The 18,648-nt window shown below is 40.2% G+C and overlaps 1 protein-coding gene across 1 annotated transcript in view; it reads left to right on the plus strand.

Annotated features, from left to right (window-relative positions):
* DNAH1 (dynein axonemal heavy chain 1) overlaps nt 1-18,648 on the plus strand; it is a 691,978-nt gene that overhangs the window by 662,364 nt on the left and 10,966 nt on the right. The window contains exons 70-71 of the mRNA XM_053721084.1: nt 7,102-7,233; nt 13,811-13,981. Of these exons, the coding sequence (XP_053577059.1) occupies nt 7,102-7,233; nt 13,811-13,981 (303 nt within the window). The remainder of the gene's footprint in view (nt 1-7,101; nt 7,234-13,810; nt 13,982-18,648) is intronic.

An 18,648-nucleotide genomic window follows, 5' to 3' on the forward strand; every position in this document is an offset into this window, starting at 1 on the left:
AGAATCAAGTTCAATCCGATTGGCTGATCCAATCAGCCAATCAGATTGAGCTCGCATTCTATTGGCTGATCGGAACAGCCAATAGAATGCGAGCTCAATCTGATTGGCTGATTGGATCAGCCAATCGGATTGAACTTGATTCTGATTGGCTGATTCCATCAGCCAATCAGAAAATTCCTACCTTAATTCCGATTGGCTGATAGAATCCTATCAGCCAATCGGAATTCGAGGGACGCCATCTTGGATGACGTCCCTTAAAGGAACCGTCATTCATCGGGAGACAACGGAAGAAGAGGATGGATCCGCGTCGCCTGCTTCAAGATGGACCCGCTCCGCACCGGATGGAAGAAGATCGAAGATGCCGCTTGGAGAAGATGTTTGCCGGTCCGGATGTCCTCTTCTTGCCGGATAGGAGGAAGACTTTGGAGCCTCTTCTGGACCTCTTCAGCCACCGGATGATGGATCGCCAACCCCCGCTTGGGTTGGATGAAGATGTTGGAGCCAGGACGGATCGGTGATACCTGGATGGTGAAGACAAGGTAGGAAGATCTTCAGGGGCTTAGTGTTAGGTTTCTTTAAGGGGGGTTTGGGTTAGATTAGGGGTATGTGGGTGGTGGGTTGTAATGTTGGGGGGGGTATGGTATGGTTTTTTTTACAGGCAAAAGAGCTGAAATTCTTGGGGCATGCCCCGCAAAGGGCCCTGTTCAGGGCTGGTAAGGTAAAAGAGCTTGTAACTTTTTTAATTTAGAATAGGGTAGGGAATTTTTTATTTTGGGGGGCTTTGTTATTTTATTAGGGGGCTTAGAGTAGGTGTAATTAGTTTAAAATTGTTTAAATATTTTTCTTATGTTTGTAAATATTTTTTTATTTTTTGTAACTTAGTTCTTTTTTATTTTTTGTACTTTAGCTAGTTTATTTAATTTTATTTATTTGTAGGAATTGTGTTTAATTAATTTATTGATAGTGTAGTGTTAGGTTAATTGTAGGTAATTGTAGGTAGTTTATTTAATTAATGTATTGATAGGGTAGTGTTAGGTTTAATTATATCTTAGGTTAGGATTTATTTTACAGGTAAATTTGTTATTATTTTAACTAGGTAACTATTAAATAGTTCTTAACTATTTAATAGCTATTGTACCTGGTTAAAATAATTACAAAGTTGCCTGTAAAATAAATATTAATCCTAAAATAGCTATAATATAATTATAATTTATATTGTAGCTATATTAGGATTTATTTTACAGGTAAGTATTTAGCTTTAAATAGGAATCATTTATTTAATAAGAGTTAATTTATTTCGTTAGATGTAAATTATATTTAAGTTAGGGGGGTGTTAGTGTTAGGGTTAGACTTAGCTTTAGGGGTTAATCCATTTATTATAGTAGCGATGAGCTCCGGTCGTCAGATTAGGGGTTAATAATTGAAGGTAGGTGTCGGCGATGTTAGGGAGGGCAGATTAGGGGTTAATACTATTTATGATAGGGTTAGTGAGGCGGATTAGGGGTTAATAACTTTTTTATAGTAGCGCTCAGGTCCGCTCGGCAGATTAGGGGTTAATAAGTGTAGGCAGGTGTCGGCGACGTTGAGGGGGGCAGATTAGGGGTTAATAAATATAATATAGGGGTCGGCGATGTTAGGGCAGCAGATTAGGGGTACATAGGGATAACGTAGGTTGCGGCGGTTTACGGAGCGGCAGATTAGGGGTTAAAAAAAATATGCAGGGGTCAGCGATAGCGGGAGCGGCAGATTAGGGGTTAATAAGTGTAAGGGTAGGGGTGTTTAGACTCGGGGTACATGTTAGAGTGTTAGGTGCAGACGTAGGAAGTGTTTCCCCATAGGAAACAATGGGGCTGCGTTAGGAGCTGAACGCTGCTTTTTTGCAGGTGTTAGGTTTTTTTTCAGCTCAAACAGTCCCATTGTTTCCTATGGGAGAATCGTGCACGAGCACGTTTTTGAGGCTGGCCGCGTCCGTAAGCAACTCTGGTATCGAGAGTTGCATTTGCGGTAAAAATGCTCTACTCTCCTTTTTTGGAGCCTAACGCAGCATTTGTTTGAACTCTCGATACCAGAGTTAAATTTATGGTGCGGCCAGAAAAAAGCCCGCGGAGCGTTAACAGCCCTTCTACCGCCGAACTCCAAATCTAGGCCTAAGTCTGCATATATGGTTTCTAAGAGCAGACTGTTATCATTTCCCTTTCAGGGTGAAATCCTGTTAATCCTGAGACTAGATGTAACCTTGCTACAGTCACTGGTGTTAAGGGAGCATTTCTAGCACAGAACGAGAACTACATGGGTAAGGATACGCTTTTGGGAAGTTTTTAGTTCCTTTTGACAGTCTGATGATCTTAAGCTCTCTGCTCAGGCAAACCCTTTATCCAAACTGTTTGGGACAGGAAAAGGTTTGAATTTTGGAATAGTTTGGATTTTAGAATATTTGCATCTGTAAAATCTGAGAGTTTATAGAGGGGATAGAACCAAGTCGAAACAACAATGTCTTATGTAATTTAAACAATATTTACTAATACAGCTTATACATGCTACTTAAAGGTAGTTTTTACATTGGTATACATAGTACCATCAGAAAGATAATGCAATACTGTAAGCAGGAAATATTTGTTGTTTTAAATAAAAAAAAAGACTATTATTTTAGAACACAAAAATTGAACCAAAGAACCAGGCACATAAGAGTGTGACTTACAGGTGGGGAAACTAGTCATTTTTTATAACAAAATGTTTTTAAATACTATTTAAAAAGTTTGGATTTCATAATATGTTTGGATTTTGGAATTCTGGATTTGGCACTTTGTACCTGTATTAAAATATAAGGTGTTAAAATCCATGACAGAGAGTTTTTGATCATCAGGCCTGAAGTCTCAAAATAACTCCTCAACACAGCAGTTGAATTAACCCAAAACTTCCTGAAGGTCTAGCTCATCCGGGTCCAAGTCTTCTCCCTCCTCCAAGTCTGCATGAAGGTGCAGCTCCCACTCCATACAGATTTCTGGTGGTGGCGTAATTTAAACTTTTTCTGGTGGGTACTTAAGATTATATCTCAGGAATACCAAATTAGCTTTCGATCCAGACCTCCTCGAGGAAGCTTTCTTCTATCCTGTGTTGCCTGAGATCCTTTGAAATCCAGGACTTTCCTGGCTTGCATAGAGAATTTAGAGGCAAAATAAGTTATTGCCCTGTTTCCCCTAAAAGAAGAGAAACAGTAGTTCTACTTCAATCTCTTTATGGTCCCAGACATGGTGGGTACATCCTATCCATTCTATCCTGGATCTCAAGATTCTTGAAAGAATCAATTCACGCTATTTTTCCTTTAGTGCTGGTGAGTCGGTTTATGTCTAAAATAGACTTTGAAGGATGTTACTTTGCATATTCCGATTCACAAGGACCATGTGAAATTCATAAAAAATTGCCTTCCAAAGTAAACATTAAGAATGTTTGGCTCTACAGTTTGGCCTAATCACAACCCCCAAGGTATGTAAATCTTATCTCTTTTCTGGGGTCAATCTTAGACTCCAGAAAAGACTCTGACAGATCAACGTAGGACCAAGCTGCAACATTTTTATGCTCAACTTAAGCACACTCCCTTTGCTACTGAGTGTGCATGGGGTTTGGTCTTCTTGAGTATTGAGGTTATTTTTCAATATACTGCAATCTTTAGGGTTTCACAGAGTTGGCCAAGTCTCAGGCAGAAATTTTTAATTTGATTTCAGTAGAAAAATGTCACGGCAGTAGCTTAAATCATTCAGCAGGAGGAGCTCAGAGTTCCTTAGCAATGAAAGAGGTATCTCATATAATTAGGTGGGTGGAATGCAATTAATACCTGATTTTTGGAGTAAACAATAGGGAGGCAAACTTCCTTGTTTGTCAGTATCTCCAACCGGGAGAGTGGTCTCTGCATCAGAAGGGGTTCAACCAGATAATGTGATTTTGTGGCTTTCCAGAGATTGATCTTATGGTCTCTCGATTGAATCACAAGTTTCCACATTATTGTGCCAGGCCTCTTAAGTAGATCTGGTAGGTAGATGCCCTAGTGGTCCACTTGTCATTTAGACTAATGTACATCTTTACTCCATTTGGGTTACTATCCAGAGTAAAAGTGTGAGGGCGTTAGGGTGTGTGAAGCTCAGAATGCAGGAAGATATACACAGAACAATGAAAGTCTTTTGAAAGCTTTAATGATTGATAGGCAAAAGAACAGTTGGTAGTTCAGATTGAAAATCCAAAACAAGGTTCAGAATACTTTAAGTGGCATGCAGTAACTAAGTCCAATAGACAGTGGTGCTTGAGATTGACACAGAATACCTGATTGGTGCAGCTGGCTTGAAGAAGGCTGTCACTGGTAAGGCAGATACATATTTCTCAACAGGCACAGGATACCCAGCGGGTAGTGTTGGTGAGACTGTCACGGGATACCAGATAGGTACAGCAGGCACAGCTGGTTTGAGGAAGGCTGTCCCTGGTATGGTAGACACAGGTTTCTCAGCATCCACAGGATACCCAGCGGGTACTGTTGGTGAGACTGTCACAGATTACCAGATAGGTACAGCAGGCACAGCTTCAGGACAAGGGGAGCATACGCCGGTTTTTCTGCTTGGCTTTCAGCATCCAGGTGAGCATATGTAGGTGCGAGGCAAATTCTTGGTTTCTGGAGCAAGTTAAGCATACACAGGTATCAGGCAAGTATGTGTGATGTCTGGAGCAAGGTGCACATACGCAAATGCAAGGTAAGTATGATTGATCTCTGGAGAAAGGAGAGCATACACAGGTATCAGGTAAGTATGCTTTGGTCTCAGGAGCAAGGTGAGCATACACAGGTATAAGGTAAGTATGCTTTGGTCACAGGAGCAAGGTAGGTATGGTAATAGCTCAGTCCAGAGTGATGGGCTGGATGAGTTTTTATAGAAACTCCCACACCTGAGTCCTCCAGGTGGGAGTTCCTATAATTAGTACATGGCATGGCAGCAGGAGAGCCAGAGTGTTGGGGTCCCTCCATGTGGGAAGCCAAGATGAAGATAAGTCATTCTCAGCGTTCACCGAGACTGGAGGGGCCGACCCGGAAGCTCCCAGTAAGATAGATAGTCAGAGAAGACCTTTTCTCCCAGGGTCCCCTCTTTCACTCAAATCTCCAATTTTAGCTTTGACAGACTAGTGTTTGAATATCCAGACAATTACATATTCACCACAAGGTTTGAAAAACTTTTTTGATGTGGTGTTCTGAGAGGGGACATCATTGGAATTCCTTTTGAATTTCTAGAGTCCTTTAGTTTCTACAGGATTGGTTGGATAAAGGCTTTGGCTTGTCAGACAGTTCACTATCACAAAGAAATAGCTAAAATTCCTTATGTTCACACTTTTGTTCAAGCTCTGATTACAATTAAAAGGACAATAAAGTCAAAATTAAGCATTTATGATCCAGATTGATTTACAATTTTAAACACCATTTAATTGACTTCTGTTATCTAATTTGATTAATTCTCTTGGTATCCTTTGTTAAAAAGCATACCTAGGTAGGCTCAGGAACAGCAATGCACTACTGGGAACTAACAGTTGATTGGTGACTGCACATAAATGCCTATGACATTAGCACATCCAGTATGTTTAGTTCCAGTAGTGCATTGCTGCTCCTTCAACAAAAGGATACCAAGTTTGATAATAGAAGTAAATGCTGGATTTAATGTCCCTTTAAACCAGTTATTCATCCAGTTACTCCTCCTTTGAGTCTTAATCTGGGTTTAAAGATACTTCAAGCCCTTCCATTTTAACATATGCATGGGTTGGGCCTTTAACTGAGTTTTCTGCTTGTCTTGCCAAACAAGCTTATCTTAATTTCCCATCAAGTTAGGGACCAGTTACTTGTTTTTTTTTTTTTTTTTTGCTAAGGTGGTATCTACATATACTATTAATCAAGGAATTGTGGTCCCTTTCTTGTTTTATGCTCCTAAAAATTCAAAGGAGTGACTGCACAACCTGGATGATGTCAGGTCTCTATGTGAAAGCTGCAAAGTCCTTCATACTGTTGTCTACCTTGTTTGTCCAGTTCTCTGGACCTTGCAAGGGTCATAGGGTTATTGCCCCTACCTTGGCTGCATGGATTAAGATTACTGCTCATTCCACGAGTTTCAACATCTTGGGCCTTCTGTAATGAGGCTTCTTTTGACCATTCTGTAAGGTGGCTACTTAGTCTTCTTTACATAGTTTTGCAAAATTCTACCATTTTGACATGCATGCTTCATCAGAGGCTGCTTTTGGCAGGGAAGCAATGCAAGCCACTGTGGCTGATCAGTAGGATCATTGCCTTAAATGTAGTGCCCCCCAAAAAATAATTGTGGTGGTCTTGTGAACTTCACAGTTGAGCACAAAATACCACATGTCATTGACTTGTGAACTATCACCATCTTATGAAAGAAAACAAAAGTTATGTTTACCTGATACAATTCATGATGGAAGTCCACAAGCCTTGATTTGTCCTTTCTTGCTTTTTTAGTTTGTTTTTTTTTTTCTCTACTTGGCCAAATGTATGATTGAGGGATTTTGGAAGAATGGGAGGGATTAAAACTTTGGGGTGTTGTGGTGTTTTTACCTCCTTTTAGTGGGCTGGAGTATAATACTATATGTGATGACCTTGCAGACTCTCACCATCATGAAATAAATTAATTTATCAGGTAAGCATTATAAAAAGATGTTTATAGCAGTTTAGCCAACTATTGTATTTTGACCATTTATGTACTCAACCATCACCATCTGCTTCCCATATCTTTGTACTAAATAACAAATCATTTGTCTTCAAATCTGTAGGTTCTGCTGTCTCACATTTTTTGCTCTGTTCATTGATCATCATGTAGTTTATATATTTATGTGCATCTATTAGCCTCTTTTATACATATATTGTGTTTCCCCACAATCTTACAATACACAACTGCAGTGTGTTGCCCTCTTATGTGTGTGTATTTCCTACCAAACTTTTCACCATATTGTAACCATGTCTTCCTATAAAATATTTACAACTTTGAACTTGATCTCTATCCTACAAACTCTATATTTCCACTACAGTCCTGTGCCATCTCTTACCATCAGAATTTTTTTCCACAGGGCCCTAGGGCTGAGGCCATGATGCACAGTGCAATGGAACGTGGAAAGTGGGTTTTCTTCCAAAACTGCCACTTGGCACCCAGTTGGATGCCCTCTCTGGAGAGACTGATAGAGACTATTGACCCAGACAAGGTTTGTGTTTCTACTTTTTATGGCTGATTCCAGTCTGCTCCCTCAACATAATCTCCCATTTCTTATTGGTACACATCATTTATAGTTTACTCTCCATAGTTCTCAAGACTTGATGATGTGCTGTGTAAACACACTAGAAACCACTTGCCATGTTTTTTCCTAATCCCTATACCAAAAACATTCAGCTTTGTACCCCAAAAAAAACCCACATTGTTCAATCTTGTACCTAAAATTATTTTTCTTTCTTTCTAATGACACAGTGAGTCCACGTATCATCATCAATTACTGTTGGAAATATCACTCCTGGCCAGCAGTAGGAGGCAAAGTGCACCACAGCAAAACTGTTAAGTTTCACTTCCCTTCCTACAACCCCCAGTCATTCTCTTTGCCTCTAGTGCAAGGAGGAGGTGAAGTAATTAGGTGTCCTGATGAATTTCTACAATCATTATGTTTTTATTTTGAAGTCAGGGCAGGATTGCTCTGACATTCCATCACAATCTGGGTATAGCTGTATTCCACGTTAGTCTCTTCAGTAGGGCTGTGGTAGCTTAAAAGCAGTTAGGAATTTGTAAAGTGTGCTTTGCTGTGTTTTCCGAACATTGTTGTTGCCCATGGTATATAAAGCCTGAGTAGGTTTACTCTGTCTTTCTTTTCTCTACAGATCTCTGTGAGGAGTGGCATCCTCTCATATCAGGTAGGCTGTCCTCCTGCCGGACGGCTAGACTGCAGATAAGTGCCTTTCCATCTTCTGGGTGGGAGACTGGCACTAAAATGGTTAAGGAACCTTCTTTGCTATTTTATGTGGGACAGATATATCCTTTAGAGGATATTTTAAAGGCAGGATGTGGGCACTTACAGTGACAGGAGACTAGGGGTTAATAAGTGATCCTTTAATTATCTGGGTTCATGTGTGAGTTTAGAGGTACCTAACGGATAATGTCACCTCTAAAGTATTTTTATTATGAGTTCTGGTATTTTAAGCTACATAGCTTTTTATATATCAGCGTTAGCTCTCAGTATCAGTGTTTTTTATGTAGTGCACTATGTATTGGCTGCACAATTTGATGTCGATTTCCTAGCGTCTTTATGAAAAAGAAGTTACTGCCACACTGCCTTGTGAAAAGGAGCAGCCTTAGGGTTCAGCGATCCGTACTTGCTATAGCAGGATTAAGCAGACCTTTTTAGTGGCATGTTTGCATGGTGGAATAAAGTGCAATGTTAGAAAATACAGTTGCGCGCTTTATTCCCATGTTTTTACTGTGTTCCCGCCTACTTCTTCACTAAGAAGGAGTTGCAGCGTCATTTAGAATTTTTTGCCGGGTCCAGTCACGTGACCCCGCCTCTCTGTCTCCGGCTTATATGCTTTTTTACAGCACATTGTTAAAGTTAAAATGTTATGCTATTCAATCTATTTTGTAAATGCTAAACGTTCCTTATAATGATATGGAGAACGTTTATTTGAATAGTTTTTATTGTATGTGTCAATCATCACTAATTATACTGTGCCTGAAACACCATTATTTAAATTAACTGTTTAAAGTGACAGTTTTGTGTTTGATATATTAAATTGCATTTTTGCTAAGAGTTCTCCAGTGGCTCAGGAGAGGTCCCTGGATTAACTCTAGACCCTACAATGTTCTTGCGTTAAACAACTTGTCAGACATTATATTGTTTTGTATGTTCTTGTTCGCTGGTTCTCTTAAGATAGAGATATTGCCTCTGAACCCAATGTCTTACAGGATGATACTGTGTAAGCATTACAACAGTTTCTCCTTACACGTCCCAAGCCTCGATGGCGTCACCGGAGGTGCCCTGCGGTTCCTCATAATCTCCTAGAGGAGTTATTTGCCTGCAGAATGCTGCTCAGGTATCCTTTGGGTATCTGTGGCTTTATCTGCTTTTCCTATTTTTAGTGGAAGATCGCAGGAGGAACATTATGGCTTCAGATAGTAAGGTTTATGTTCCGCCTGATACTACTCTGACTGCCTTCCTCGTAGACTGATGGGGAGGAAACGTCAGTAGTCTCTGAGGGTAAAATCTCAGAGTTGGACAGTATGATTCCTTTATCTGATGCTGAAATTGTATTCTTCAGATTTCAGCCTGTACACCTTCATGTGTGTTTCAAGGAGGTTTGTCTACATTGGAGTGACTCCGATTTGTCTGACATTGTCAATCCTTAAGGAAGTTAGTGATCTTTATAGATAATATGATTTCTCAGTTTTTCCTATACCAATCCGTGCTAGACAGGAATGGGAGGGCTACTTTTGGAGTTTCCCTGTTTCCTATATTTTAAAGGATGGTTCCTGTCCTTGTCTCCATTGACTATCATGCATACAGTGCCAATAGTAGTAGGACATTTCTACTCTGGCCAAGAGAACTACAATTTCTAGAGAGAATGGCTGTTCTTCAGGATTAATGGACTACATTTTTTTCACGGATATGTGGGTTTTCCACTATTGGTGCAATGCCTTGTTTGTCCTAATTGGTAGGGATTCCTTGAGAGGAAATTCAGTACAGAATTAAGTCTTTTAAGCTAGCCAATTCCTTTATCTCTGATGCTACCATGCTAGTCTTCAAGCAGGGAGCCAATATATCTATCTGGTTGTGCTAGCCCTCATGACTTGTGGGCAGGCCAGTTAATTTTATCATGATCAGTGTTTTTTTTTTCCTCTGCATTCAAGCTTCTGACGGTTCCTTCCAAGGGTAGGACCTTGTTTGGTCCGAATCTGACAGGAATGTTTCTGATATTCTTGTTTTAGACAAAATGAAGTTTTGCCCCAATCCAGGATTGATCCAGGTGGGGGGCTGGGCAGGGGACATAGTGTCCCAGGGGTACAAGTTAGAGTTAGGACTTTTCCTCCCAGGGGCAGGTTCCACCTCTCAAAGTTATCTGTAGACCGGATAAGAAGAGAGGCATTCTTGAAATGTGTACAGGATCTTTCCCTCATGGGAGTGATGGTTCCAGTTCCAAGTCAGGAACAGGGTCTCTTATTTTACTCAAACCTGTTTGTGGTTCCCAAAAAAGGGAGGGAGCTTTCAGGCCCATTCTAGATCTAAAGCTACTAAACAAATTCCTCAGAGTACCGTCCTTCAAGATGGAGACTATCCGCTTCATTCCTCCCCTGATTCAAGAAGGTCAATTCATGACGACCATAGATCTGAAGGATGCGTACCTGCAAGCTCCCATTCACAGGGATCATCACAAATATCTGAGGTTTGCGTATCTAGACAAACATTTTCAATTTGTAGTGCTCCCATTTGACCTCGCCACTGCCCCCAGAATTTTTTTTAAGGTCCTAGGAGCTCTATTAGATGTAATGTGGGCTCGGGGAGTTGCAGTGGCGCCTTATCTGGACAACATTCTGGTTGAGGCACCATCCTTGCAACAAGGATATTGTTGGCATTTCTTCATTCCAACACAGTGGGAAGATCAATTTGGAAAAGAGTTATCTTGTTCCGTCTACAAGAGTGACTTTCTTAGGAACCATTATAGACTCTCTATGAAGATATTTCTGACGGAGGTCAGAAAAGCCAAGTTTCTGTCCACTTGCCTGGCCCTACAGTCGGCGGCACAGCCATCAGTGGCCCAGTGCATGGAAGCAATTGGGTTGATGATGGCTTCCATTGACATAGTTCGGTTTGTTCGGTTCCATTTGAGACCTCTGCAGCTGTGCATGCTCGCTCAGTGGAATGGAGATTATACAGATCTATCTCAGAGAATAGCTCTGGATCAAGCTGCAAGGTATTATTATTAATATATTATGTAGGGAATACCTACAGTGGTGGCTGTCTCAATAACATCTTTACTAGGGGACATGCTTTCAGAGACCCTCTTGGGTAATTGTGACCATGGATGCCAGCCTGTTGGGTTGGGGAGCAGTCTGGGACTTGTTGAAGGCACAGGGACTTCGGTCTCAGGAGGAATTTGCTCTCCCCATAAACATTCTGGAGTTGATGATTTCGCCTCAGCTGGCCCTAACCCGGGCTATCAGGTTCCAGATGGACAACATAACCTCAGTGGCCTACATCAACCGCCAAGGGGGAACTCGGAGTTCCTTAGCCATGAAGGAGGTGGCACGGATCATCCAGTGGACGGAGGCTCACATTTGCTGTCTATCTGTCATCCACATTCCAGGAGTGGACAATTGGGAAGCAGATTTTCTGAGCAGACAGACTTTACATCTCGGGGAGTGGGAATTCCATCCGGAAGTGTTCTCCAGGATAACAACCAAATGGGGGTTACCAGAATTGGATCTGATGGCGTCTAGTCAGATCACCAAACTCCCTAAGTACAGTTCGAGGTTGAGAGATCGTCAAGCCTTTCTGATAGATGCTCTGGCAGTTACTTGAAACTTAAAGTTGGCATATCTTGTCATCTGTTTGCTCTCCTTCCCCGAGTCATCACCCGGATCAAGCAGGAGAGAGCATCTGTGATTCTAATAGCTCCTGCGTGGCCTTGCAGGATATGGTATGCAGATCTAGTAGAGATGTCGTCTCTACCTCTGTGGACTTCCGCTAAGGAAGGATCTTCTGCTTTAGGGGCCTTTTCTTCATCCAAATCTCGTTTATCTGAAGCTTTCTGCTTGGAGATTGAACGCTTGATTTTAGCTAAGCGTGAGTTTTCCGAATCGGTCATTGAGACTATGATTCAGGATTGTAAGCCTGTCACTAGAAAGATTTACCATAAGATATGGCGTAAATATCTTATTGGTGTGTTTAAAGGATTTTCTTGAAGTAAGGTCAGGATCCCAAGGATCTTATCTTTTCTCCAGGAAGGCCTTGAGAAGATTTTTACTTTATCCATTCTGCTGCACAAACGTCTGGCGGATGTGCCGGATGTACAATCCTTTGCCAGGCCCTGGTCAGAATCAGGCCTGTGTTTTAATCAGTTGCTCCTCCTTGGAGCATTAATCTTGTTCTTAAAGTGTGTCAACAGGCTCCATTTGAGCATATGCATTCCATAGATATTAAGTTATTATCTTGGAATGTTTTTGTTTCTTACTGCTGTTTCTTCTGCTCGAAGGGTTTCTGGACTCTCAGCATTGCAGTGTGATTCTCCTTATCTCGTATTTCACGCAGATAAGGCAGTTCTCCGTACCAAGTTTGGTTTTCTTCCTGTTGTTTTGGATAGAAATATTAATCAGGAAATTGATGTTCCTTCTCTCTGTCCTATTCGTTCTTCTCATAAAGATTGTTTGTTGCACAACTTAGACGTTGTGCATGCTCTTAAATTCTATCTGCAGACTACGAAGGACTTTTGTCAGTCTTCTGCATTGTTTGTTTGCTTTTCTGGTAAACGTAAAGGCCAGAAAGCTACTGCCTCTTCTCTTTCTCTCTGGTTGAGAAGTGTTATTTGTATGGCTTATGAGACTGCTGGACAGCAGCCTCCTGAGAGAAATACAACTCATTCCACTAGGGTGGTGTCTTTTTCTTGGGCCTTCAAGAATGAGGCCTCTGTAGAACAGATTTGTAAGGCTGAGACTTGGTCTTCTTTGCACACTTTTCTAAATTCTATAATTTTGATATTTTTGCCTCGGCTGAGGCTTCTTTTGGGAGAAAGGTTTTGCAAGCAGTGGTGCCTTCTGTTTAAGTTACCTGTCTTGTCCCTCCCTTATCATCTGTGTCCTCTAGCTTGGATATTGGTTCCCAACAGTAATTGATTATGATCTGTGGACTCACCGTGTCATTAGAAAGAAAAGGAAATGTATGCTTACCTGATAAATTTATTTATTTCTTGAAACGGTGAGTCCACGGCCCTCCCTGTTGTCAGACAGTTTTTTATATAAACCTCAGGCACCTCTGCACCTTGTGTTATTTCCTTTCTCTCCTTTTCCTTTGGTCGAATGACTGGGGGTTGTGGGAAGGGAAGTGATACTTAACAGCTTTGCTGTGGTGGTCTTTGCCTCCTCCTGCTGGCCAGGAGTGATATTCCCAACAGTGATTGATGATGATCCGTGGACTCACTGTGTCAAGAAAGAAAGAAATTTATCAGGTAAGCATTTTTTTGTTTTTTGCCTTGACTAAATTGCAACTATTCTGTTACTTTGTAGCAAAGAAAAAGGGGTTGTGTTGAGAGCTCTGGTGGGAGCTAGAGGATGTTAATTGGCAATAATCAGATAGTAAAAAATCAGATGTATAGAAAAGAATATTTAATTCATATGAAATGCGTAAAACTAAAGAAGTGTATATGACAAAATAATTGTCAGAATATGGCCACAACTATAAAACAAGTTTGATCCAAGAAAATACATACACAGTACACATAAAAACGAGCTGCAGTTTAAAATTTTATACCTAACATAATATGTGGTCCCTCTTTCAAACTAGCATAATTTGCATACAGTTAACAGATCCCAAAACATTAGCATACAATTAGTTGTGTTGGTTGTATATACTTTTGAGTTTACGTACATGCTCCTATGAATAAGTATACTTTATAACTTAAATAAAGTTATACCTAAATGGCTATGTTAAAAATTTATAAAAAAAATAAAAATACAAAAATATTTTTACATTTCTTTAAAAATTATACATTTTTTAAAAAGTTTATTTTTTTATTTTTTCTGTTACTTTGTAGGTGCACCGAGATTTCCGCCTCTGGCTGACCAGTCTGCCCAGTAACCAGTTCCCAGTATCCATCCTGCAGAATGGCTCTAAACTCACCCTTGAACCTCCTCGTGGAGTGAAAGCCAACCTGTTGCGCACTTACACAAATCTGACTGATGCGCAACTGAGTGAAAGCAGTAAGGTGCGTGATTGTACTTGCTCCCAACTAGCCACCGCTTGGTACAATTATTTTGTATGCACCCCCTCCTCTTCTTCTAACTGAATTTCCATTTCTTGCTCTGGAAATGATTACTATATTGTCTCTATAATTCTTTCTTATTAGCTGTTTTTTTGCTTAAAAGAACATAAAAACCAATATCATGGATGATCATTTGCTGCTAGGGACCTAACTATAAATGCTTAGTGGCATTAACCCCATAGTGACCAGACCATTTTTAAATTTTCTTACTGTTAAGGACCAGGGCTATTTTTACATTTCTGCAGTGTTTGTGTTTAGCTGTTATATTCCTCTTTCTCATTAACTGTACCCACACATATTATATACAGTTTTTCTCGCCATTAAATGGACTTTCTAAAGATACCATTATTTTCATCATATTTTATAATTTACTATAAAATATATAAAATATGATGAAAAAATTGAAAAAAAAAAAACTTTTTTTAAATTTGACCCCCAAAATCTGTTACACATCTACAACCACCAAAAAACACCCAAGATAATTAGTTTCTAAATTTTGTTCTGAGTTTAGTAATACCCAATGTTTACATGTTGTTTGCTTTTTTTGCAAGTTATAGGGCAATAAGTACAAGTAGCACTTTGCTATTTCCAAACCATTATTTTTTTTATTTTTTTTTAATTTGCGATAGTTACATTTTAACACTGATATCTGTCAGGAATCCCTGAATAACCCTTCACATGTATATGTATTTTTGTAGTAGACAACCCAAAGTATTGATCTAGGCCCATTTTGGTATATTTCATGCCACCATTTTACCGCCAAATGCGATCAAATAAATAAAATTGTTAACTTTTTCACTAACTTTAGATTTTTTACTGAAATTATTTACAAACAGCTTGTGCAATTATGGCACAAATGGTTGTAAATGCTTTTTTGGGATCCCCTTTGTTCAGATATAGCAGACATATATGGCTTTGGCGTTGCTTTTTGGTAATTAAAAGGCAGCTAAATGCAGCTGTGCACCAGTTCATTGTTTAAAGAGCCCATGGATAAAAAGTTGGAAAACATGTTAAGGAAAACGTTTCAGCACAAAGGGTTTGTTTTTCAACCGGCAGCGGCATATTGGTGTGAATTTCTGTGTGATATGGTCGAGAGGGAGACTACCATTGACGAGATACAGGATAAGATTAAGGCGTTGAGGGTCGCCAATTATTTTATTTGTGACGCCAATATGCAAATTATTCGCCTGAACACAAAGGTTTCAGGATTCTCAGTTTTAGCTTGCAGGGCTCTGTGACTAAAGTCTTGGTCTGCGGACATGACCTCTAAGTTGAGGCTGTTGTCTGCCTTTTCAAGGAAAGATTCTGTTCGGTCCAGGATTGGATTTGATTATATCCACGGCTACGGGAGGCAAGGGAGCTTTCCTACGGCAGGATAAGAAGGCATAATGGATCTACTTTTGGTCCCTTTCGTGCAGACAAGGCCCAGCGCCACCAGCCCGCCGCAAAAGTGGATCAATCCAAGGGAACTTGAAAGCCTGCTCAGTCTTGGAACAAGTCCAAGCAGAACAAGAAGCCCGCCGAGACAAAATCGGCATGAAGGTACCCTATTTGGACAACATCCTAGTCCAGACACCGTCGTTCAGCCTCACAGTGGATCATTTGAGGGCTCTTATTTTCATTCTTCAATCTCACGGTTGGAAGATCAACTCAGGAAAGAGTTCTATGGTTCCCAGCAATGGGGTGGAGTTCCTGGGCACGATAATAGACTCTATGTCTATGAAAATAATTCTCACAGATCAACGACGCAGGAAGATTGCGTCCACCTGTCTTGCCCTTCAGTCCTCCTCAAGCCCTTTGGTGGCTCAGTGTATGGAGATGATCGGGCTCATGGTCTCCAGCATAGATGTCATCCCCTTACTAGGTTCCATCTCAGACAGCTTCCGCAGAAGCAAAATTGTCAAATTTGTAAAACTTTGTAAAAGTGTGTAAGGAGGACCAGGTAGACCGCCTTACAAATCTGCTCCATAGATGCCTCATTCTTGAAGGCCCAAGACGAAGCCACAGTTCTAGTTGAATGAGCCGTGATCCTCTGAGGAGGCTTATGTCCCGCTGTCTCATAGGCCAAGCACATCAAACTCCTCAACCAAATAGACAAAGACGTAGAAGAGGCCCTCTGCCCCTGGCGCTTCCCTGAAATTATTCTACTACAGGTACAAGATCCACGCTCGCCGGAACTTCACCAGCGATGGGCCACCCACCCACCTCCCTCGTATCCCTCCCACGCCACCAACGATTGGCACCACAGAGTGGCTCTCTCTGCATCAGTTTATGAAAAAAGGGTATTGCACAATGCCTCAATATTGAGGCATCGCTGCAATACCCTGAAAGCGCCTGGAAGCGATCACAATCGCTTCCACCGCTTGAAACCCCAGAGGACGTGCCAGACATGTCCTTGGTCGTTAACGAACGGTCTTTGTAGGATGTGCCTGGCATGTCCTTGGTTGTTAAGAGGTAAAAATTATTTCATGATTCAGACAGAGCAGGCAGTTTCTAAATTATTTCTTTTATCAAATTCTCTTCCTTCTCTTGGTATCTTTTGTTGAAAAAAATGGACATAAGTTTAGGAGCATGAGTGTGTCTGGGACACAGTTTTTTAAGAATGTTATCCATCTGCAAGAGCATTTCCTATTTCCTGCCATGGAATGCTTCAGAAACCTACCTAGGTATCTCTTCAACAAAGAATACCATGGGAACAAAGAAAATTTTATAATAGAAGTAAATTGGAATTTTTTTTACAAATTGTATGCTCTGTTTGACTCAAAAAAAGATTTTGGGTTTCATTTCCCTTTATTAACTATTTATACTTTCCAGTGAGCATTACCATTAGTCGGAAGTACCTAGCAGCTAAAGAGCTTGGGCAGGAAGTACCTAGGAGTCACTGTCCCTTTAATGTTCAGATCTTGGCTCACTCTAGCAGTGCAACAAATATTCTCATAAACCCAAATATACCCATATATGTATAATGCATCTGACACTCCTGCAAATTAAAGGGGCATGAAACTCAAAATATTCCCTTCATAATTCAGATAGAGCATAAAAGTTTAAACAACTTTCCATTTTACATCAATTATCAATTTAGCTTCATTCTATTTGTATCCCTTATTGAAGGAGCAGCAATGCATTACTGGGAGCAAGCTAAAACATCAGTAAGCCAATGACAAGATGCATATATGTGCAGCCACCAATTAGCAACTAGTTTCCTGTTCTTGGACCTACCTAGGTATGCTATTCAACTAAGGGTACCAAGATAACAAAGCAAATTAGATCATAGAAGTAAATTGGGAAGTTGTTAAAAATTGTATTTGCTATCTGAATCATGTAAGAACATTATTGTGCTTCATGTCCCTTTAACAAATCAGTTATTTTGCAGGAGTCTTATATGACTCTAAAAAACATAATATATGTAAGAACTTACCTGATAAATTAATTTCTTTCATATTGGCAAGAGTCCATGACCTAGTGAAGTATGGGATATACAAGCCTACCAGGAGGGGCAAAGTTTCCCAAACCTCAAAATGCCTATAAATACACCCCTCATCACACCCACAATTCAGTTTAACGAATAGCCAAGTAGTGGGGTGAAAAAGAAAGGAGTAAAAAGCATCAACAAAGGAATTTGGAAATAATTGTGCTTTATACAAAAAAATCATAACCACCATAAAAAGGGTGGACCTCATGGACTCTTGCCAATATGAAAGAAATGAATTTATCCGATAAGTTCTTACATAAATTATGTTTTCTTTCATGTAATTGGCAAGAGTCCATGAGCTAGTGACGTATGGGATAGCAATACCCAAGATGTGGAACTCCACGCAAGAGTCACTAGAAAGAGAGGGATAAAAATAAAAACAGCCATTTTCCGCTGAAAAAAAATAATCCACAACCCAAAATATAAGTTTATTCTCATGAATGAAAAGAAAAAACTTAAAACATAAGCATAAGAATCAAACTGAAACAGCTGCCTAAAGACTTTTTCTACCAAAACTGCTTCCGAAGAAGCGAATACATCAAAACGGTAGCATTTAGTAAATGTATGCAAAGAAGACCAAGTTGCTGCTTTGCAAATCTGATCAACTGAAGCTTCATTCTTAAAAGCCCACGAAGTGGAGACTGATCTAGTAGAATGAGCTGTAATTCTCTGAGGCGGGGCTTGACCCGACTCCAAATAAGCTTGATGAATCAAAAGGTTTAACCACGATGCCAAGGAAACGGCAGAAGCCTTCTGACCTTTCCTAGAACCAGAAAAGATAACAAATAGACTAGAAGTCTTCCTGAAATCTTTAGTAGCTTCAACATAATATTTCAAAGCTCTTACCACATCCAAAGAATGTAAGGATCTCTCCAAAGAATTCTTAGGATTAGGACACAAGGAAGGAACAACAATTTCTCTATTAATGTTGTTAGAATTCACAACCTTAGGTAAGAATTTAAATGAAGTCCGCAAAACCGCCTTATCCTGATGAAAAATCAGAAAAGGAGATTCACAAGAAAGAGCAGATAATTCAGAAACTCTTCTAGCAGAAGAGATGGCCAAAAGGAACAACACTTTCCAAGAAAGTAGTTTAATGTCCAAATAATGCATAGGCTCAAATGGAGGAGCCTGTAAA

Source organism: Bombina bombina, chromosome 7 (genome assembly GCF_027579735.1).
Source record: "Bombina bombina isolate aBomBom1 chromosome 7, aBomBom1.pri, whole genome shotgun sequence".
Classification (NCBI taxonomy): domain Eukaryota; kingdom Metazoa; phylum Chordata; class Amphibia; order Anura; family Bombinatoridae; genus Bombina; species Bombina bombina.